This window comes from Cyrtonyx montezumae, unplaced genomic scaffold, assembly GCF_038088225.1.
Source record: "Cyrtonyx montezumae isolate F1298 unplaced genomic scaffold, pur_monq_1.0 scaffold_3, whole genome shotgun sequence".
Classification (NCBI taxonomy): Eukaryota; Metazoa; Chordata; class Aves; order Galliformes; family Odontophoridae; genus Cyrtonyx; species Cyrtonyx montezumae.
The window spans coordinates 55,831,556-55,855,276 of record NW_027072034.1 but is presented as its reverse complement, the minus strand read 5'-3'; the positions used below and the strand labels follow the sequence as shown (position 1 = coordinate 55,855,276).

General features: G+C 40.2%; 1 protein-coding gene across 3 annotated transcripts in view; it reads left to right on the top strand.

Moving 5' to 3' along the window:
- The first annotated feature begins 1,980 nt into the window (after positions 1 to 1,980).
- Positions 1,981 to 23,721, top strand: part of SLC37A1 (solute carrier family 37 member 1) — a 36,537-nt gene continuing 14,796 nt past the window's right edge. The window contains exons 1-10 of one of the 3 annotated variants that reach the window (XM_065741650.1): positions 1,981 to 2,112; positions 5,819 to 6,069; positions 7,658 to 7,739; positions 8,588 to 8,714; positions 11,023 to 11,101; positions 11,890 to 12,025; positions 13,473 to 13,549; positions 15,143 to 15,309; positions 15,593 to 15,630; positions 22,673 to 22,756. In XM_065741650.1, coding sequence (XP_065597722.1) covers positions 6,014 to 6,069; positions 7,658 to 7,739; positions 8,588 to 8,714; positions 11,023 to 11,101; positions 11,890 to 12,025; positions 13,473 to 13,549; positions 15,143 to 15,309; positions 15,593 to 15,630; positions 22,673 to 22,756 — 846 coding nt within the window. In that variant the 5' untranslated portion in view covers positions 1,981 to 2,112; positions 5,819 to 6,013. Of the gene's footprint in view, positions 2,113 to 2,185; positions 2,330 to 5,177; positions 5,226 to 5,818; positions 6,070 to 7,657; positions 7,740 to 8,587; positions 8,715 to 11,022; positions 11,102 to 11,889; positions 12,026 to 13,472; positions 13,550 to 15,142; positions 15,310 to 15,592; positions 15,631 to 22,672; positions 22,757 to 23,721 lie in introns of those variants that run through there. The other 2 variants (XM_065741651.1, XM_065741652.1) reach the window with 2 other exon arrangements.

Below are 23,721 nucleotides of genomic sequence, written 5' to 3'. Positions count from 1 at the left end.
ATAGACACCCCTCTTGCTATGCCTGCTTTTTTCAAACATCTTTCCTGAGAGAACACAAGGTGATTTCGCTGTTTCACTCTTCATCCCTCTGGAAAGCCCTCAAATGTGTTGAAGTAATGTCCTAACAGAAATATGGCTAATTTTTCTGATTCTGAACAGACAGGCAACTCCCAGGGTTCAAACAAATGCTATTATTCCTAAATGTCTCCTGCAATTGCAGCAAAATCTGTCTTTACATAGGGGACACAGATACAGTTTTACTTCCTCATTCTGCTTGCTATAGATTTTCTTTGTAAGCAGCCTTTATCACTTGGGTACTGACTTGATCCAGCTGAGAAAAAGGCTTTGCCTTTGGTGTCACCTGCTGATCTCTTTTTTTCTACTAGCTTTGTTCCAAGATAGATGTGGTAAAAATTACCAGTCTGGAAGCTGTGCAGTCATACTACCATGGCCCTGTGCCAGAGCTAAAAATTCTCACCAGCAGGCAGGGCATACTGTGATAACTCAGCTACACAGCTTCCAGACCAGAGCTGGCTTACCTCCAGCTGCAGCACAGCTCTACCTCTCTACTCCCATCCATACAGATACATCCTCCAGAGCCTCTTTTTATTCTTTTGGCTCTTCTGAGTGTATATATGTATATATATTTACTTGCCAAAGCCTGGTGGCATGTCATATTTGGACAGCTCCCAGTGTTGATGTGAATTGGTTATACAATATCCCAGCTGCTTTGGTGGGAAAACAAAGCACGCAGACCTAACAAAGGCAACTAAAAGCCAAGCTTCCATCAGTCCTGGGAAGTGTAACAGCCAGCAGGTGTCAGTGATGCTAGAGGAATGGAATAAGAAGGTACCTGCTTTTTTTTTTTTTTTTTTTTTTTTGTGGCTGCTTGGCTTGTGCTTTTAGCATATGGTTTGTAGAGGAATACAGAAAGTAACTAAAGCAGGGCTAAATTCTTTAAGGAACAAAAAAAGGCAAGCCAAAATATACTTAAAGTACATAAGAATCCTGCATGATGATGATAGTTGCTGTCCTGTGCTGGTGCAAAGGCTACAACCACCCAGCTCATGCAATTCACTTCCTTGGGAGTGTTCCCTTTCTATTTTTATTTCTGCTAAATGGATATTACAGCAGAAATGACAAACACTGGCACACACAGGTGCAGTGCCCCACTGTAGTTGCCCCACTGTAGTTACCCCACCTATACCTGATGTTGCCATGTTGTTTTCCACCTCAGGCAATGGCATTTCCACAACAAGCCTGCACAGAACAGAGAGGCTTGAAGCATTTCCTTGTCCATTTCATGCACCATCATAGTGGGGACTGTGAAGGTGGAGGGCAACTAGAAAAGGATGAGCCCGAGCAGCAGCCTCGATGTGCTGGTGACAAGATGGAAAGCAGGCTGCGTAGCACAATGGTCATCCTGAGACCCTGTCTCTATTTTAAGGGAGAAGAGTTGTGTGTGCATGCACAGTTCAGGATGTAAGTGTTCAAAATGTATGGCTTAGGTAAAAGCCACAGCAGGGATTTGAACAGGGAGAGGGGAGGAATGAAAGAAACCAGCGCATTTTGGTCGATGCCGTGAGGTTGCTGGTGCCATGACCAAGGAACAAGAAGGTAAATAAAGCACAGAACGGTTTGGGTTGGACAGGACTCAAATCCACCAGCCGTGGGCAGGGCTGCCTCCCAGCAGCTCAGGCTGCCCAGGGCCTCATCCAACCTGGCCCTGAGCACCTCCGAGCACGGGACGGATGACTAAATGACGATGATTATTATTATACGGCTTGCCCGTTAGTTTCCAGAAGACGCGCGTGCAGCAGCAGCAGCTCCTCCACCCGCATCTCCCGGCAAGTCTGGGGACCCAGAGGAGCGCGCTGGGGGCGGCAGCTTCCCTTCGCCGGCCGTTAGAGGCGGGCCGGGGCCTCCGCGCCGCCGCCACAGCCCGGTCCATGGCGCAACTCCTAGCGGCGTGGCGGGGAGGGGCCCGGTCTCGCCGCGCAGCTCCTGTAGCCGGGCGACGATCCGCGGCCGCGCCCGGCTCCGCTCGGCGCGGCTCAGGCCAGGCAGGAAGCAGGAAGCCGCCGGCACCGGCTGCGAGAGCGGCGGCAGCGGGTAGGAGCGGCGGGCGGGGGTCGGCCGTGCACCTGCCGCGGGCCCGGGGAGGGCCGGGAGGGAGCGGCTCCGGCGCCGTGTGCCCGGAAGCCCGGTGGGAGCACGGCGCTCAGCCCCGGCGCGCTTCGTCCTCGGCCCGCGCTCGGCGTTCAGTGGCTGGGCCGGCCTGTGATCCCCCGGCCCGGTGCGGTTTGTAAGGCGGTGTTACGGGCCCCAGGTACTGTGTGTTTGCGGGAACCTTTGGCCTGTGTTGTTTAATCGGTTAGCTGTTTCCCGCTTGCCGGTTTAGTGTTAACCGGCATGGAGCTGTGTCAAGGGAGGGGCAGCTGGGGGTTAAGGACAGGCTGTGCACCATAGGGCGGTGGGCATGGAACAGGATGCACAGGGCAGGGAGCACAGCCCCCACTGCCAGAGTTCAGGAAGCATTTAAACAGCACTCTCATTCATAAGGTCTGATTTTGGATGGTGCTGTGCAGAGCCAGGAGCTGGACCCCGTGATCCTTGTGAGTCCTTTCCAGCTCTGTATTCTATGATTCTAAACAGTCATTTGGGTTGCCCTGCAAGCTTCAAAGCCAATGGATCTGACAGTTTCTGGGTGAGGCTTTGCTGCCGGGAATTACAGTATCCCTCAGCTATGTGTATGTCTGAAGGCCTCTTGAGCCCATGCCCTGAGGACTTGGATTTGGAGTACGGAGAAGCAGTGGGCAGAGCATGCCTGTCCTCAAGCACAGCAGTGCACAGAGCAGCAGGCACCAGGCAGATCTCTGCACTGTTCCTCCAGCCCAGCTAAGCCATGGTATGCAGTATTTCTGGTGAGAGAGGGCAGTCATGAATGACCACGTTTTCCTGAAACAGGGAGAAGGCTGTGTTTCAGTTGTGCAGTAGAAGCCTGCAGAAACAGCATAAAAATGTGAAGGTTAAATACAGATTCTAAGTACCACAGTTTTACTTCACGCATTGCACTACAGCCAAGAGGAAGTGCAAGTGTTTGCTCTCCATTAGGTAAAAATGTTGCTGAAAATGAAAGTACAAAAGACCAGTTCAAGAGATTGAAGTTTATCTCTTTGCTTCTTTAGTGAAGTGGAAATACAACAAATGTGTTGGTAAACTACCAGTTATTTGTTGTGATCTATTAATGCCCTTTATGAATAATAGATTGTTTTCAGAAACCAATTTCACCTATGGGAGGATGTGATTTTTATAACCTGTTCACATCTTATATTGCCACAAGTTTCTTAGCTTTTGTGTGAGAAGTTTTATTTGCTAATAGAGGCATGACCTGGAAGCCGGAGGAACTTCTGGATATACAGAGATAAGGTGTTGACAAGGCAAGGAGAACTTGAGGCATTAAACATACTCCAGACTTTGCGAGGCCATGTTCTGGGTCCCCTCCTGCACTAGATAAGACGAAATCAGCCCCTGCCAAGTAGGCTCAGAATGTGGTTCCAGTATCCAGTCCTCCTTGTTGGGCTGTGGGACTCTGCTTATGCAGAAACTGTTAAGAGTTACATGTGAAACAATTACTTTTCTGAGATGGCCATTGCCTTATCCCTCTGAATTTTAAGGGAAACATTTGAATAGATTTTCAGGTCTTGTTCTTTGCAAGCTTCCCACTTTTTTCCCCAGCAAATACTTCAACCAAGCATGAGATTACGGGTGACTGTGTGTTGGTCTGGAGTACAGCTGCCCTAACAGCCATTGCTGTAAGAGGAAGTGCCACCTTCAGTCCCTGTCCTTATGCTCCCACTGCTTCAGAGTTATCCTGCTTAGCAGTTTGATGTCCACAGTTAGTATTTTCTGTTGGATCATCTTGTTTTACGGGGTAGGTTTTCTGATAAATTAGCCATCAGAGCCATCACTGTGTGTCTACAAAGACCAGTACATGAGGAGGCAGGAACCCACAGCTGGGAGTGGGAACATGGAGGAAGGCAGAGTAGGAGACTCCTGGCAGGAGAGTTGGGAATGATTATAGGGTTTGCCAATTGATTGCACAATTTGATGGAGTGCTCAGGGGGGAGGAGGTGGAGCACTCCAAACAAGATTAACAAGTCCATTCACTTTCAGGGAAGGGAGATAACAGGGACTTGGTGTGCTACGTGCCTCACAGCCCAGTGAGCCAAACGCTGCCCAGAGGGGTGGTGGAAACCCATACCTGGAAACATTTGAGGCCAGACTGGACAGGGCTCTGGGCAACCTGATCTAGCTGTAGGTGTCCCTGTTCATTGCAGAGAAGTTGGACTAAATGACCTTTAAAGATTCTTTTCAACTCAAACAATTCTATGGTTATATGACGCATCTCTGTAAGACACTGTGAAAAAACAAAAGGCATAGCAAAAATATGAGTTAGTATAATGAACCAGACCCTTGATCTGGTCAATTTTGACACAAGGGAATTGAGTTTGTTGTTGTTATTCAGCTGGACAAGGACTGGCAGCTTTGACTTCTGTAATAAGGTGAAGGAGAGATGAGAGAGGCTCATACCTCAGCTTGCTGGGTGACAGTCTCTAAAACTCCCAGGTTAAGCCAGTCCTTTGGCTTTGGCAGATGTGCTTTCTTCAGAGGAGGCTTTGCATTAGCTTGCTTACTTCCTATTGTTTGCCAGGAGAGTTGTTCCTGTATCCTACCAACTTTCAGCTCAGGAGGACATGCCTGGTGCTGACTTTATGAGCTTGGCTGGTGACAGGGTGAGGGTTACATTGCAGATCCTGGTCATAGTCCTGGTACATCATTTGTCATCCTGCTGGGATGGCCCTGCTGTTAGCACACAGGGAGGCTCAGCTTGCCTGTATGAGTTGCAAACACACCTTTTGCCCACAGAGCCTATTGTCGTCTTACTCAACAGCTGGCTCAGACTTGCTGCAAAATAACTGCAGCTAGTTCCTGTTGCAGTACCTGTAATAAAGGATCAGCACGTTATTGTTTCTGTTAAGGGGCTTCAGCTAGAATTAGAAGAAACAGGAAGAATTCTACAACATTTTAAATCAAACTGGATCAATGCTGCCATAGTTTTACTGTTTCCCTACATGTCAGGGAATGTAATGCACGTATGTGCATGAGCCCGACTTCTTCTTTGAGCTGGCTGACTGCTGGGTAAGCTGCTATAGGGAGCTCAGGTGGGGACATTCTTTTGTTTATTTGTTTTTCCAACTTCTCTGACAATTTGGTGCTTTGTGTGGCACTAATACTGGGACAGGGGAATCAGGCTGGAGCAGGGAGTACTGGTGAAGTGTTGCTGAGAACATTGTTGAGCTGCACCCAGTCTCAAGTTGGAGGATTCTTTATTCCAGACTGAAAACACTGCAGTCACTTTTGAGCAAATTTCAACTTTTTGAATGTTTATGATGTGTTGAAATAGATATTTCTAAGGTGGGTAATTGCCTACTTGTACTCTTTCTGGAACAAAAGCAGTGTTTTGATGTCAGTAGGCTTTGGATCGTGTGCTGAGTGCATCTTCTGCGCCCACTGCTTTATGCTGTCAGCTTTATAAGCTGACTTCTCAAAATAGATTTTATGTGATAAAATTTAGGAAAGGTTGCAGTTTATATTGGCTTCATGTACTCTGCTACATTTTTGATGTCTAGAAGGCTAGTTATAGTAATGACTTCTGTCTTGAGTAGATCATTGCAGCTGAAATATTATGATTAGAAAATATAACAGTATCTCGATGAAAATATTTTCTTAATGGATTTTCTTTTTCAAAAATCAGCAATTAACAAAAACAGAGAGAAGAGTTTGCCTCAGAGTGGCTGAAGGTTCAAGAGAAATATCTCAAGGGAAGTCTTCCAAGTTTGCAGCCTACAGTTGCATGGCTTGAGGAAGATCTCTGATACACGTTCTGAGCAGCAGCTAAGGTTTTCACAAGCACATAACTGTGTTGCCTAAAATTTGATACCAGCTGTAGATGGCTCAGCTTCCTCCTGGGATTCGCTTCATCACTTCATTTTCACGAGATCAGTGGTAAGTCTTGAAGTATGGTGCTGACAATGTGAGTTTGTGTCTGGGATGGATTATTTTGTTCCCTTGCTTTATTTTTGCTGTTTATTACTTTAGTACTCACACTACTTATATGCAGCAAAAAATGTAAGTTGTATAACAAATATTGTTCACATTTTTACAGTATTAGTCAAGTATGATAGAGGGTAAATCATTTTGACCTTTCCTGTGCAAGATGTGTACTTGAAAAGATAAATTTCAGATTTTTATTTCCAAACTCTTGAGCACCCTTCCCAACTAAGATTATGCGTTTTAATCAGAAATGTGTATTCTTCCACATAAATTGATACAGATTGATAAATTCTGTGACACAGACTTGTGGTTTTAGTTCTTAGTACTGTAATATTTTAGAAAACAAACAATCCGTATAAGTGGATGGCATTGGTTCTTATGCTTTCTGAGAGAGAGTGAATTAATTGTGTGTGAGTAGCAAAAGAAAAATAATAATAAAAAATGGAAGACCAAGCACTTCCTATTGAAACAGTTTATCACAGTATAGCAGCATCAAGGACAGCGTTGTTATGATTTTATCACTCATGGCAGTGCCTTCAGTAATAGGGTGAATGACTCAACTCACAGTAAAACTCGTCCTTTTTTTTGTTAATGTCTTTGTGGGTATGTCAGAGCTAGGAAACAAAACCCTTGCTAAATATAAGTCTATAAAACAGGAGTTGATGGAAGATTGATTAAAAATTAGGGACCGTATTAAGCTGTGTGATGTCAGATCTTTTTATGTGCATATGCAGTTTTATTTGCAGATTTTTACATTAGGACCAAGGCTAGAAAAAGCCAGTAGGTATACTCTGATCTCTCTGTATTGTTGAAAGTAGAAATCCACAAAACACTCAGCTTCTTAAACTGATGAAACATAAGTGCTGTAGGCAGGGAATAGATTGCTGTGTTTGTCTAACGCTTGCAGTGGCCGAGTGACCTTATAATTCATAGGAACTGCAAAGAAAGACCCCAGGGTGTCTGTGAAATATTAGGGAAAAGTCCTTCCAATCCCAAAGCTGGAGAATTATGTTCATATGGTCCAACTGACAGCACATTTAAGCAGTGTCTGTCCACGCTGCAGTCCCTAGAAATGGCCAGTTGCTGTTGTTGCAGTGGAAGGCAAAAATAAAGCAAAAATTCTAAAAGCAGCATAAGGAAAGAAAAGGGTAATAATTCAGAGTAGTTAAAATGACAACTCGGCCTTCATTTATGTCATAATTTTAACAGAAAACAGGCTGAAACTGTGAAATATGAGATCTGATTATATATCTGTTCCATGTTCAACTATCTTTTAATAGCCCCTGAAGGAAGGTTTTAAACATTCAAATCATCTCTTCATACTCCTGTATATTGTTCTGTCTTTACCTGTGTATCACAAAGATCCCTTCAAAAACCAGATGAGAGCAGGGCTCTAAAGCAGTGCTACTACTAGTGTGGTTTTCCTGGCAGTTAGAGAACATGGAAAGAGTTGTCTTTACCTTTTTCAAGATTACCAATGAGTAATGTTTTATGTAACAGCACCAAAAGTAAATCATATTTATGTATTTTTGTATTACAGGTATAGAGCCTTCATTTTTACTCTTACCTTCTTCTTATATGCCAGCTTCCATTTATCAAGAAAACCTATCAGTATAGTTAAGGTAAGCAAGGTTGTGTTGTTGTTTAAACATCCTTCTACTGTTTTCATACAAGGAAGTAGTATTCTTTTTCAGTGTTTTCTTTCGTAAAGGGCAATGTTTAACTTGGAATGGTTTTAGAGATGAAAACCTGATGAAATTGGCACACAAGGACATTTACGTAATAAGTTTTAGTGAGAGCACTCCTGGAATGTTGTGAATACTTCTATTCTTTGGGCTTAGGACTTGGAACAGTTGTGCCTGCACTAAGACTGTTTGTGTTAATTAATCCAATGTGTAGATATGTAACAAGTAACACGTTTACATTCTTATATTTGAGAAAATCTGATGACTTAAATGTGATGACTCAAATGTGCTAAAATTCTACTGCCTTTTACATGACTGATCCATGTGCTGTTAAGCATCATAGTTGCCTGTACACTTGGGACTCCATGTTTTACGCTTCTGTTCCCAGAGAAGCCAGCGACAAGATATCTATACTTAACGTTTTTTTTTTCATTCTAATCTCATGTACCTGTTACTTTCCAAGCACAAATCAAATCTGTCAGGGCTCTTGTATACAACTTGTGAGTAATGATGGGTATGGTAGTTCAGTATTAGTGAGAAATGTCAAAGTTCTGCAGTTAGAAACACCAGTTCTCTATAGCAAATTGTTTCTAGCCACGTGATTACTCTTTGATGTAACAGTGACTTCAGTCAGCAACAGCAATTAATAATGGCTTAAAATTTTACTGATTTCATTGTGTTTGATGCAGATTCACACAGAATTATTGAATTTGTTGTTGTGTGGATCTTAACAAGAGTTCTCTTGGAAGTGAATTTTCCGTTTTCAAATTTCCTTTTTATATCAGGGAGAACTGCATAAGCATTGTGCTGCTCCACATGAAGCTGAACTCAGCTCGTACAGAGAGTATGCTGCCCAGATTCAGTCTGTCAAAAAACTGCCTAATGCATCTCAGTGTGGATGGGAGCCATTTGGTAAGGCATATTTTTCCCTTTTTTTTCCCCCATAATGAAGTGCTCTTGTTAGTAATTAGTTTTTCTGCCTCTTGCTATTCTTCATATATGGAGAGATTCAGAAGTTGTATATGGAAGGAGTGTTGGGTTTTTTTCAGTACACTCATTGGTTTTTCCAAAGAAAGTTAAGACTTAGCTTACGATGTCTTGCCTCCTTAAAATCACATAAACAATTGATATTCTACCTGTTAGACCCATGAGGTGGTTCCTGTGGAACCGTTTTCAGTCAGGAAATGGGACTGAAGTTTAGATACATCTTTAAAATGTGTAAGGGACAGAATAAAATAGATCGTTACGATCTTCTGCTGCTCAAGTTCAAGGTCTGGCAGACACTGAAATTAAATTACTTGGTGTTTATCCAAACTGGAACTTTCAGAGTCTTTATTGGGAGAAAGTTTTTTTTTTTATCATTCTAGTGGAGAAAATCTTGGGACTTAATTGAAGAATAGAATTGACAACCTACTGGCTAGCTTATCAACCTGTCTTTTTGCTCAAAAGGAAAGAATATTTGCCTTCTTAGAAAGACTTTCCAATTATATTGCTTTCAAATGTAATTGTACTGGAATTTAATGGAGATTTTAAATCATTCCTTGTCACTTTAATCTCTGTAAAAAACATCAGTGGAGTAGAATAGTCAACTCCAGTCTGTCTAGCCATCAGTAAGCCATTCTAGTTACTCTTTAATTAGAAATTTAAAAAGATCCACTCTTATCAAAGAGAATAAGAGATCTTAGCTCTAGGTTTTCTGTGAACAGAATTCTATGTACTAACTGCCTGCTGCAAGGTAGTCAGTCAACTCAAATTATGTTATAAGCCATACAAAAATATACTGTCCACCTTCATTATTTTGTGTGGGTACTATTCTTTTGGGTATTCATCCTACAGGTCTCCTACTTTTTTTTGTGAGCACACATGCTGTTGCAAAGCTGTCTCCTTGAGATGGCACTCTACAGTTGTTCCTTAAGCTCTGTTTTTGATATGACTTCACTGACAAGCTGAAGTGCTACTGGAAGGAAAAAAAAAAGGTGTTTTAATAATGGTGATTTTATTCTCAGAGTCAGTGAGAGAGACATGGACATGTTGGAGCATGTCTGGATGTGGGCCCCAGAAATGAACCAAGGGATAGAACGCCTTCCCTATGAGGTCTGACTGAAAGAACTGAGGTTGTGCAGCCTGGAGCAGAGGTGGCCCCAAGTGGCCTGTCAGTATAGAAAAAGGGGCTGTGAGAAGAAACGGGACAGACTTTTTAGCAGGATCGATTGTGACAGGACAAGGGGATATGTTTCAAGAGAAAAAGGGAGATTTAGACTGATACAAGGAAAAGTTTTTTATGCTGAAGTAGTGAAGCATTGGAACAGGTTACCCAGAGAGGTGTGGATGCCTCATTCCTGAAGACATGCAGGGTCAGGCTGAACGGGGCTCTGAACGACCTGATCTAGCTATGGGTGTCCCTGTTCATGGCAGGAGAGTTGGACCAAATGAATGTTAAAGGTTCCTTCCAACTCCAGCAGTTCTATGATTCTTCAAATTGTGGCTCCGGGTGAACGCAAATGTCTTTCTTGTTATGAGCTCAGGTCTCTTGAGGCTAGATAAGTTTTTTCCATCTGGATGGAGTTCCTCCTGCTGCATCCCTCCTTCCCACACATTTCATTTTGCTGTGATCATGGTCATTTCTCGTACAGAGCTGAGCCTTACTTTTCCTTTTTTAAGACCAGACTTCTGTCACTGTGCATTACAAGAAGCAAGAGAATGAAGCGTAAAAGACTTTAACCATTCAAAAAACTGTATTAAGATGATTTCTTAAAAAGATTATGGATTTTTGTAAGCTGTTTTTGCTTTTAGTACCGCACACAGGAAGCTTCTCTTTCCATTGCACTTTTAAGAATACCCTTTATGGTTTAGTTGTTTGATGGCTTTTTTTCTTTGGTCGGGCTCTTTTTTTGTTTGTTTGTTTAAGGAGCTATAAGAAGAGAATACCTTGTAAGTAACTGCAAATAAACTCCTAAGTGATGTCTTGAGTAAAGCAGAACTAAAAGTGGGCCTAGAAATATTTTCCTAATACGCTACAAGTGAAAGCATGAATTGTAGAGGGTTTTTGTTGTTGTTGTTTAACATGTTCTGCATAATGCATGCTTATGACTCATTTAAAATTAAATGTCCAGTGTACGTCTGCTGTGTCCTATACATTTTTCTTATAATATGTAAAAAGCAGTTGGAAAAATTATTGATACATATAAACTGATTATTCATTTTGAAAATATATTCTTAGATAAGAATAACTACAAGCAGTTACTGGGAGCACTGGATTACTCATTTCTGTGTGCATACGCAATTGGAATGTATTTAAGGTAAATCTCACGCTCTTGGAAACCTTCTTCATCACTTAATACAGGAGGCCATACTATTCCCAATATATTGTCCTATCCTACTGTAAAGTTTCTGATGAAGAGCATGGGAAATTGGATGTTATTCTCCCTTCTCTGTGCTAGTTGCTGTAGAAAAAAATGCATCTTCCTTCTTTTCCAGTGTTATCATACCTATTGATAAGCAGAAAGATTTATTTTTATTTTTTTATTTTTTACTCTCCCAACTGCCTTGTGAATGTGTGCTTTACAGCTTGTAGTCTAACCTATATTTCTTTGGGATGCTCTGGGTGGGGATGCACATCCCCAAATTTTATTTGTTTCTAATATGCATCTGTAGTCTGGGTGATATGTCTTGTAGTAAAAGGGCAGTAGCTATCAAGCTCATTCATTGGATATTAACTGCCATTTGGAGATGCCTAGTTTTCTTTACCAAAATTAGAACCCTCCTAGCTAACTAGAGACTTCTCTCTCGCTCATTAGTCATTTTAAATGTCTGGAGATGTTTTCCCGTGCTATGGGCCTTTTGGAAGATGATTTTGTAAGTTACTTCCAGTGGGCTTTGGGTGAGTACGTCCCTGAAAGTTTGTTGTGCAGATGTCAGCCTTGGCAGTTAATGATTGTGAAATATTTGTTGTTTTATTCTGTCAAGTGCTTTACTTTACAGGTAAAATTTCCCAGCAACAAGAGTTAAGCAACAGGAAATATTCTTTACTCCTGAAAGGAATATGATCCCATTTTAATTCAAATCTTTTTTCTTTTTATCTTTCAAGTGGAATAATAGGAGAACGGCTACCCATCCGGTACTACCTGACAGTTGGAATGCTTGCTAGTGGGCTCTTCACAGCGATGTTTGGATTGGGTTATTTCTGTAATATACATAATCTGTGGTTTTACATAATGGCCCAGGTAGGCATGGTTTTCTTTAGATAGTTTAAGTTTCCATGGTGCTTGTTAGTGTTATATTGTTGTTTCTTTTGAGTTTCAAGCCATGTTTAGTGGTTAGATGGGAGGATATGAAGGCTGACATCTGTCATCAACGATAGGATACAGAAGTGATAGAGTGGGTAGCCCCTGTTTTGTTTTGTTTTTAAAGAAATCTTTGAAAACTAATTAGTGTTTCAGACTGTGCTGAGTCCATTAATCCAATATTTGCAAGCTTGGATGAGGGTGAATTTTAAATCAAATGTATTTATCTCATTCTGTCCAAACCTGAATGGTTCTTCCTGGCTTTCTACACAAGAAAATTACATGGTGGAGTCTCCCATGTTGGTGTGGCTGAGAAACTGTCAGCATCTTTAATAAAATTTGTTGTGTGGGATTTTTCAGAGTGCTTGTATGTCTAATCAGGCATCACAAGCATACTTACCATTGACCTAAAATGGAATTTTGATCATGACCAGGATATGATTAGCACTTCTGAGTCATTTTGGACAGGTCTGCACCTTGTGCTGTTGCTTTGTTTGTTTTATCTCAGTTGCATTTCACAGCTGGCATGTTCGCATGGCATGTGTAACATGACTTACAGCAATAAAGATTTGAGCACTGAAAGCTTTTATAACCATTCCACCAAATCACCTGTTAAACTGTGTCAGTGCCCCAGAGCTGTTAGCCTGTGTGGTTCCCAAGACTGGCTCCAACTCCCTTAGGCTTTGGCTGCGTGCTTACCAATGCTGTACTGCATGATGTGGACAGCAAGTCCTGTAACACAAAGGTGTGAGGTTGCTTAATTTTGTGTTCAATTGCTCACTGTGGATTATTGTACTGTGATCTTTGTGTTAATGAGCAGTCTCTGGCAGCAAGCTTTTTAGGAATTGAGATGAGTTAGGACTCCCTTATGATCTGTGCAACTAGTAGCAGGCTGAAATACCTCTTACCTCAGTCTGAATACAGTATATTACATTTTTTCTTCTCAGCTTATTTGCATGTGTCTTTTAATCATTTTAAATCTAATGTTGAAAGTTGTCTTCATGAAAGCTTTTTAATTTTTTCACTTCACTTGCAAATATACCTTGTCATATGTTCAAGTTGAGCAAAGTATTGTGTAACTCATAGTTTGGGGAATTGGTTTGTCTGTTGAGCTCTGTGAAATGTGATTTATGGCAAGCACGTGATTGAATTTTAGTTATTTGTGATTTTCATGATTGGAAATACTTAGGGACGTGGAAGAACCTCTGTGAAATGTTTCATCTCGTTTATTCCTGAAAAATAATGCTTTTGAAACCCCCAGTAAACTTCTGAAATCCAAGTATTTGTTTAGTCTTCCTTTTCCTGACACAGCAGTGAACAGGAATTTTGTAGGAACTTAACTTGTCATAGTCTATGCTTATTTATTATTGTTTTGATATATTTTCAGATAGCTAATGGGTTGGTGCAAACTACTGGCTGGCCAAGTGTCGTTACGTGTATTGGCAACTGGTTTGGAAAAGGAAGGTAAATAATACATAATCCAAAATTTTGGAATCGTTGCATTTAGGGCTGTAAGATTATATTCAGTGTAATTGTCTATTGCTTCAGTGATGTTTTGGGATAAAAGAAAAGTTAGGTGGATCCTTGACAGGAGTCTTCTGGTTAGCATACATTTCAATTTGAAATATTCTCTTTTGTGTTAAATTAGTGTTATCTGGTAACTCCTTTGTTTGATGTTTAATTTTTCAGATGAACTGTTTTGGAATTCTTGCAAATATTACCAGTCTAAAACCACTTTTGATAAAGGCTGTTATCATGCCTTTTTAATGTGTTTTCATCTGTGTTTCAAAGCAGCTGTCAGACTATAGCTCTAAAGATATCTTTTTGTCTAATATATTCTTTTCTAACACACTTAGTAAAACCTGAAATTTAATTTAAAAAAGAAAATAGATATCACAGCTGACTTAACCTTTCTCTTTGTCACTTTCTTTAAGCCCACCCCCTTTCTTCCTTTTTTTTTTTTAATCCTGCAGAGAGATCACTCTTAATGCTTGTTTTATCGTACCATGCAGAAATCTTCCATGAATTTTGTGAGAGCTGCCTGCTGAATATACGGGCTGTGATGATGATTGATGTCTGTAGCATATAGTAATGCTATTTTAGTGCTGTAGTATTGTGTTGTAGTATTTGTAGATACCATCAAAGGAGCATTATTTTCAATCAGTTCCGGGGAATACATATGAAAATCCAGTATAAGCTTTCTATGTAAAATTGTGGAGCAATTGAAAAAATACAATATCAAACTACTGAAAAGAATTGACAGGTCTATGCATAGCAGATACATTCATTCAGATTTTTTTTTTAATGCAAAAGCAACAGTCTTTGGTTTTAGGAAACTACAGAATGGACTAGAATTGGATAGAGCTCTGGTCCATTGTCTCTGAGTTGGTTCTTGTTTTCATTTTGCTACAAGTTCCTTGAAACATGAGCAGACTTCTTGGATCTTGTCATCAGCCAAAGAAAAAGATTTATTTTATTTAAAATTAGGTTGCTTCAAGTAACCTTCTGATGAAGGCAAGGCAGTTTTCTCAGCTTACAAGGAAGAAAAAACCTGCTCACTGCCAAGACTTCAGCAGAATTTTTGTGATTTACATTGGTTCTGCTGGAGCTATTCTGCAGCAGCTCTAATCCAGGATTTCCAGGCTGAAAAGTTCAGTGCATCTGTGAGTGAAGTTTGTACAGTGTATTTGCAGGACTTCCATTCATGGAAGCATCAGACTTAAGTGTGTGTATGCTATGCAGTGTCTGTGTGTATTTATCTATGAAAGAAACCCTATCTGGAAATATGCAAGCCCCAGTGGTGCTGTTAAATGCAGGATGAGTTTCTGTCATGCACAGAGAAGTTCTTGGAACACTTCTCTTAATATTTAGGTGCTTTGAAACTGACAGACAAAAGGCTAGCATAAAAAAAGTGGTCAGTTACAGAACAATAAGATTTCAAGTATTTCATGGACACCACAGGTAAGCAGTCTCTTATATACTTTTCTCAAGATTGCTTAATGTTGGAATAATGAGAAATGTTTGTGGGACTTGTTTGTTTCTTTCTTTTTAATGCAGGAGAGGTTTGATCATGGGAATCTGGAATTCACATACATCAGTGGGAAATATCTTGGGATCCTTAATTGCTGCTTATTGGGTATCTACATGCTGGGGTCTCTCCTTTGTGATGCCTGGTGTTATCATTGCTGTGATGGGGATTGTTTGTTTCCTCTTTCTTATTGAACGTAAGTACTTTAGTGTGGTAGAACCATGAAAGGGCTCATTGTGGGCAGAGAACACTGCTGTTTAAGCTAAATGACCCAGGGCATAGTAATGGCTAACAAGTATTCCTCAAGATACACTAATTCTGAAACTACTTCATCCTAGAACTAATGTTTATATGAGAACTACCTTTATATTATCTGTACTCTTGGCTTATTGGCAGTAAATTACACTACTGATAAGTGTTTTAGGAGAAATTTATTATTCTTTCTTTCATTGTTAACTATGTATGTTATTGTATTTCAGATCCTAAAGATGTAAGTTGCACCTGCACGCCATCCAGTGTAAGTGAATGTTTTCTGCTGTGATTTTTTTTTTTTTGCCTTCTGATATAAATGTTTACATAATATATATATAAAATGTTTATCTCTGGTAAACAAATAATCTTCGTGGTCCTTTTATGCTATGTTGTTATAACTCACCCAAATTTGAAGGAATGATTAGTCCTCTGTGCTTCACCGATAAACCAGAAACTTAATGTCTATCAAAGCAGTACAAATCAGGAGGTGAATGACTTTGACCTAAGGTTTTGTGGATGAACTTAGCGCAGCAAACTGAGTAAAAATCTTTTGTTTTTCTTTGTGTTATTTTCCTCATCATTTCCTGAGTGTATTTGGAGTGTTTTGACCTGTTTCCTCCGGTTACCCTACTTGCTTGGATATGTGATAACTGTCAACCATGGCCTTTGAAGGGTCTCTCTCTTAAGAACTCTTTACTGAGCATTGCAGAAAGTAAAATGCAAGCAGCCCTTTACCTGGTTGGTGGTCTATGAGCCACGCATCTTTGAGCTTGAAAGGAAGGTGAGCTACTCCTTTGGATAGAGGGGAGGGCAGCAGGAATGCTTCTCTGGGGAAAAGACAAGCGAAGGCTGTGTGTGAAGCTGCAGTTCGTGGAATCATTAAGGTTAGAAAAGACCACTAAGATCATTTATTACCACTGTGTCCACTAAGCTGTGTTATTCAGTGCAACATCTGCAGTGTTCTTGGACACCTGTAGGCATGGTGACTCTCACCTCTTAAGGTTAAGAGACTAGGGCAAGCAGTCAGTGTGGCAGAGAGTTTTGTTGTGATACAGTACAGCCTTTATTTAACCCAGGCTGATTGGTATTATTACAGACTATATTGACATTAATGAAGAACTGAAATAGAGAGAAAAATAACTTGTGCTTATTGATATTGATCACATAATGCTGTGGTGTTGTTGTTTTTTTTGTGGAGTCACAGAATGATTTAATTCAGAAGGGACCACAGTAAGTGATCTGATCCTACCCTCTGTTCATAGTGGGGCTGACTTCTAAATTGGATCAGACTGATGAAGTATTGTCTAGTGAAATTTTGAAATCTACAAGGCCAGAGATGCTATTTATACATAGATTATTTATTTTTAAACATCAGATGAGTTTTTAGAATGTATCAGTTATGCAATTTACTGCTGTCAAGACAGCTTGCATTGTGAATGCTTAAACTTCCTTTGTCTCTCTGAACTTTGCTTGTGTTCTTCCTTCTTCTATTGTGGCAGCATAACTCTAGCTTTCAACTGCTTCTAAAAGAAAATCCTTTTGTTTAAATATTTAGTACAAGGTTGTTTAAACGCTATTTAAAGTGGGTTGGTAAGTAGGTAAGCTCTGGTACTGAGATGTTTGTCCAGTACACTTAACCTCAAAAATCAAGTTCCAACCCCCCCTGCCACATGCAGGGTTACCATCCACTAGATCAAATATACTTGATCAGATTGGCCAGGAACCCATCGAGCCTGGTCATAAACACCTCCAGGGATGGGACATCACAACCTCTCTGGGTAACCTGTTCCAGCACCTCATCACTGTCTCATTAAAAAACTTTTCCAGCATCTTATCTAAATGTCCCTTCTTTTACTTTAAAACCATTCCACCATGTTCTGTCACTGTCTACCGGTGTAAAAAGTTGATTTCCCTCATGTTTATAAACTCTCTTTAAATGTTGCAAGGTCACAGTAAGGTCTCCCTGCAACCTTCTCTTTTCCAGCTGAACAAGCCCAGTTCCTTCAGTCTGTCTTTATAGGAGAGGTGCTTCAGCCCATATATAATCTCTGTGACCCTCTTCTGGACCCTGTCCAAAAGCTCCAAATCTTTCCTGTGTTGGGGGCCCCAGTTTTGATGGCAGCACTCTGAGGCCTCACAAGGGCAGAATAGAGGCAGAATGTCACCTCCTTGTCTCTGCTGGCCACCCCTCTTCTGATGGGACCAGTGATACCACTGGCTTTCCAGGCTGAAAGAGCACACTGCTGGCTCATGTTCAGTTTTTCATCATCTGGGACCAAAGTCCTTCTCAGCAGGGCTACTCTCAAGTTCTTCCAGCTTTTATATGTATCTGAGATTACCTCGACCCAACTGTAAAACCTTGCACTTTGCTTTGTTGAACTTGGAAAGTGATCCCTTGTTGAAACTCCCTGAGTTTATTAAGGTCTCTTTGCATGGCATCTTTTCCTTCTGCTGTATCAACTGCTCAACTCAGCTTGGTGTCATCAGCAAACTTGATGAGGGTTCATTCAGTCCCATCATCTGTATCACTGATAAAAATGTTAAAGACCAGACCCCTAGGGGATGCTGCTCATTATCAGCCTCCATCTGGACTTAGAGCCATTGACCACAACTCTTTGGCTGCGACCTTCCAACCAATTCCTTATCCACCAAATAGTTTAGCCTTCAAATCCATATCTCTCCAATTTTGAGTTCAGGATGTGGTGAGGGTTCATGTCAGAGGCCTTGCAGAAGTCCAAGTAGATGTCATCTGTCGCCTCCCCTTTGTGTGCTGATGCTGTCACTCCATCATAGAAGACCACCAAATTGGTCAGGAATGACTTTCTCTTTGTTAAACTGTGCTGGCTGTTTCAGATCACCTGCTTGTCCCTTGTGAGTCTTAATGTGTCTTTCAGGAGGGTCTGCTCCATGATCTTCCCAGGCACAAAGGGGAGTCTCACCACCCTGTAGTTCCCTAGGTCCTCCTTTTCCTCCCTTTCTTGTAAATGGGAGTGATGTCTCCCTTTCTCCAGTCCTTGGGGAGCTTCAGCTGACAGCCATGACTTTTCAAACGTGATGGAGATTGACTTGGCAACCACATCAGCCAACTCCCTTAAGACCTTGGGGTGCATGTCATCCTGCTCCACAGGCTTGTACACATTCAGTCTCATGAGATGCTGATTCCTTTCTTGAGTTGTGTAGCTCTAACCCAAGAAGGAGGTAAGTAAGGCGGAAAGAAAAATAACAGATAAGGAAAAAGAACGAAAAGGAGAGTATTTGGAGACCTACTGTGTTACAGAATGTTGTCAGTGTCCTCCTGTTTTTGTTCTGGAGTATGTTTGCAGGTTCATCTCTGTTTCACGTTCAGTAAGTCTTTGGTATGTGTTTATTTATACTGTAACTGAAACATAGAGCAGTATTTTGCTCCAGACTGTTTCTCCTTTGACTCCCAGGGACCTGTGGGCAATCAAGTCTGCCACATTTTCAATTAGTTCTGTGGAACAACATGAGAGCAAAAATAGGTCTTGGAGTTTCCTACGTGAAGGTTGTTGAGGAGTGTGTTAGAGGTGAGGTCTTAAGGAATCCCATATGTATTTTCCTATAGTAGAGGATTATTATATATAAAGGCTGTCTGCACGTATATGTAAATGATACCTTCTGGTTCCAAGTATCACAGATTGTTCAGGTATGATTTCTGCTTTTTACTGTGTTCCTCCTTCTCCAACCTCTCTCCCTCCAAAAAAATAATTTTAGGTAGATGGCTTTTTTACGTTGTAAATTTTTACTTTTTCTTGAGTAGTAATTGATGGAGACTTTTCTACTGTCTGTTATTTCTTCTTCTTTACCAGTTAATGGATTTTTTCCTCATACAGAAGTTTCCTGATAAAGCTTTTGATTACTTTTAATGGTCCGTGGAACTCGCATTCTTAGTTCATTACTGTGAGATAAGCTGTACTTTCAGTGAGCTCTGTATTTTTCATTTAATTCTTTTTCACTTCTTAAAGGTAACTTCTGTCAAGTATGACTTGTAGAGACGCCTAACAGGAGGCATTTTTTCCTTGGTTTTTGTGTACTTCAGGAGTGTTCCCATGAAAATGACAGCTGCTTTGTATAATACCTAGAGCATAATGTTTACAGAATTGGCTCTTGAGCTTTATGGAAGTAAATGTTTACTATTTGTTTCTCATGCATTTTTATTGGGAAGCATGACTAAGAAGTTGTGTGCAATAGCCTGATCATATGTCTCAAGGAGCTAGTATGAAAACAAAAAAAAGGTATTCGGTATCTACTCATCACAATGCTTTTAAGTAGAAGCTAGTATTTTAGGAGAATTTTTTCCCCCCTTTATTCACCACACTTTCCCCTTTCTGGGACCATCCTTTGACCTAATCTTCTCTAGGGTGTCAGCAAGATCACTGCAGCATGCACATTCTCATTGTATAGCAGTGCATTTGGCATACTGTTTCCCTGGAAACCTTACTCTGCATAGCAAAAGGCATCACTTCTCCTTTCCCTGTTCTGTATATTCACATCTGCAAATATTCTAGGGTTTTGTGAAGTACTTTCCTGCCTGCCTCTAATGTTTCTCAGATTCTTTCTTAGGAAGCTGTATACTATTTTAATTGCTTAAATATCTCCCTTCAAACCTGTGTTTTGTATAAAACTTATTGGGTCACAGTTTCTGATCAGTATAGGGAGGGCGAATTTAAAAGTTAAGGAAATTGATAACAAGTTTGAGAAGATTTTGAGTTTCTCCTAAAAATGCAGATGTGATAGTGATTATATCTGATTGCTGAATTGGAGGAAAAGATTGTTAATGGGAGGAAGGTTCATGTAATAGGACAGACTCTGTTATCACTGGGAACAAACTTCCAAACTTGTTTAATGAGGGTTAAAATTTGCTGGCATACATAAAATGGTAACTGTTGTTAAGTGCTCAGACATCTTAGGTGACAACCAGAATGGCTTGTGCTTTGGCAGATAGGTAGAAATAATTATCATTATTTAAGAAATTAAGGAAACATACCTGTTTGTTTTGCTCATGAGGCTGTAGTTTGTCACTTCAGACAAATATTTTGGTTGGGTGCAGCCAGCTATGCCAGTTGGTGCCAAAAGCTGAACCTGTGAATTGGAAGAATGATGCTGGTTAAGTTTAAAGACGACTGAAATAAATAGGGAAGAATTTAAGATATTCATATTAAGGTTTAAAGATTAGATTAGTCTCTCTGTGATATGACTATCTTAGATGAATTTGGTCTACTGTTTATTTGCAGCATGATCATGAGCCCAGTATTTCTACAGAGTTTGTAGTGGTGAGTAATCTGATTTCTCTGAGTTGTCCAGAAGAACAGACGGCGAGCCAAGCACAGAGCCTCAGATGTGCAGTTCTCATTTCTTATTCAGCAGTTCCTTCGGTTGTGCTTTGTTTGCTAGTATTCATGTTGGCTCTGATTTATGAATCTGAAATTTACTCCAAGACATTTGATTATGATAAAGGTCTTTTAAGTACCACAATTGGAAACTTATTCTGTAATGTTCCAGAAGGATATACTCAACACAAGTGCAAGCAAGAAGTCTGCGGGCTTTATTATACATTGATGTACTATTTATCATCAAAATTGAAGGAAAGGTTTAATGGCATTTGTAAAATATGATTATTTAAAACATTTTTGTTTTGCTTCTAGTCTTCTCTCCCTGTGCTTTTTTTTATTATATTTTTTTCCATAAGTACACATATTCATTGAAGCATGTTCATACAGACTTGCCTTTATTTTCTAGGAACTTTCTTTAACCTGACTTTGCATTTCTGGGAAATCTAGCTCTATCAAACTCCTGTGGCAACATGCTTGTGCATTTAGAAAAAGACAGTCTGCAGTTTCTATCTTAATGAAAAGGAAGATGTTCCAAATAGTAAATGTGCAGCCTCTCTGTCTAGTCCTTATCCTGAGATGTTCCCTTCTTACCACAGTGAATCTTATTTTTGCAAGTAAAATGAAATTGTTTCATTTTATAATCTGCTGAGCTGTGGCATAAAGCTGAAGGTGTCTTTTCCACAGATAATGGATTTTTTTCCCCCCCTAGATGGTTATAAATCACTTTCTGACGAGTTTAATTTTCTGTAAGATAAAAACCTGTTCTTATGACCCTGAGCCCATGGGTGTTACTCGTTTGTTTTGCAGTATGACTAAGATTGCATGTGCTTCAGGTCTGCACTGTGCAGCACAAATTTTGATATTCATCTACACCTCTCAGAATTTTTTCACCCTCTGAGGAGGATTTTATTGATGAAAGGCAGTTTGTTTAAAGAAAACTGCATTATATATCTTTGTGTTTTTGTTGGGCAAGAGTTACCAAGTGATTCATTTTGAATTAAAATGTTCATTGAGGGCAGGCATTCTTTTTTTGATTTGTGGTGGTTTCTCATTTGTTTGTTTGTTTTAATGTGGAATTCAGAATGTGATTTGGTACTTGGGAAGCAGATATTTCATCCCTGAGGAATGCACAGTGCCTCTTACGGTGTTAGCAATAGATTCTCCTTTCCTGAACACAAGCCTACTTTGAAGCTCTGTATTTATTTCACTGGGCAAACCATAGTCTCCTTGGCAAATCCTTTTAGGCGGGGGATCTCATGATAGTGTTTTGCAGGGAATGTAATTTTGGTGTGAAATGCTACAGTAATGCACAGGGCAATAAATACATGTAAAAAGCAGTGCATTAGTTCAGGTCCTTCTGGGGCCAAGAACACAACTCGTTGCCTTCATTTCATTTTTGTGCACCCCAGAGGCACTGTGACTCTTTGACAGCCCCAAGAGCATGATCTCTTGTCCACTTCTGAGCTGAGGAATGGAGTAAACTTAAGCTTAAGGAGTAAACTTTGATCTTAATTGGATAGAGAAATAAAGAAATAAAGTTTTCCTGGGAAAATATAATTAAATAAAAATCTGTAGTTGTCACTGGGATCATTTCCTTACGAGAAAAAATGTTGGCAGTGCAGAGGAAAGCTCAGTAGAGAAGAATGCTGGTAAGATTATAAGAACATCGTGACTGTGCTCTAAATTCAGTATAAGGCTGTTGTATCAAAACAAAACCTCCTTGGACTTAAACCTCCAACACAGTTTTAATTGCATTTTACGTGTATTACCATAGGTTTGTGGAAGAGCTTAAACACAAAACACACACAGTGATTTAATTAGGGATTCTTCATTTGGGATTATGCTTTATGTTTGTTTTGAAGCACATTGACTTCATTTGTAAAGATATGATTAGCACTGTGTAATCCTTTACAAAACAGATAACAAAAGTATGAGGGCTTGTTGTTTTTCTTTCAGAGTTCTAAAGCATTCCTGAATGGTGCATCTCGATTCAGAGTGCAGATGCCAACCTTAAATGCTAAGGAAACCAGCAAGTCTCAGGTAAAATGAAATGTGTTACTGTAGAATAGTATAGTAGACTTCCTAAAGATCACATGGGAAATCTACAGTAGATTTACTATTGGCAAAAGTTGATCTTTCTTTCATAATGCTTAAATCCACTTTTCTTTTCATAGAGAAATGTGACATCTGATAAGAGAACTAAGCATTATCTCACATAGTACTGCCAGAGAGACAAATCAAATAACATGGTTACTTATTTGATCTTAATTTGTGATCTTTATACAGTTCCAGCAAACATAATGCACGGCCAGCTATTTTCAAGATAACCCATTTGAAATTCTTTAAATACTTCAGAGGACCTATCTGTCTCTTGCCTGCAGCCTCTCTTGTCTCCTTTTGTAATGTAATAAATATAGGTGCTTACAGATGCATGCTTGGATACAGAGTTCTAAATAGGAGCAGTTATTCACAGGAATAATGCTTAAAGATGTAACTGTAATTGCTGGTATTTATCACTGGAAACTGAACACTGGATGTGCAAATTTATGGCAAGAAGGATTTTATCTTGGGATGGAAATTAACTGAAAAAATTCCATTTGAAATGCTATTTGTATTCAGGACACTTCACATATCATATTGTGAGAGGATAGCCTTTTGTTTATTTTTTGTTAAAGCTTCCTTAAGACTTTTACAGGCAAATAGAAACTTCCTGATCTTCTCATCCTTTGCCCATAAAATAACAATCATTGTTCACAGGGCAATAATCAGCACTGGTGGAAAGGTTTTGAACTTTTTAAGGAAACACTCTTTTGGTTGCCTCTTTATAGCTCAGTGCAGCTTAATCCTCCTTCCGTGGCTCAGAATAAACACGTGTAAACTCAGTACTGAGTACCACTGAGTTTTCTTAGTGTACCAAGTTGGCTCGTGTTCATTTTGAGTCACCTAAGAGCAGTCTCCAGCCCAGAAACCATTGGTTGGTATAACTTGACAACCAGCTGGAAGAT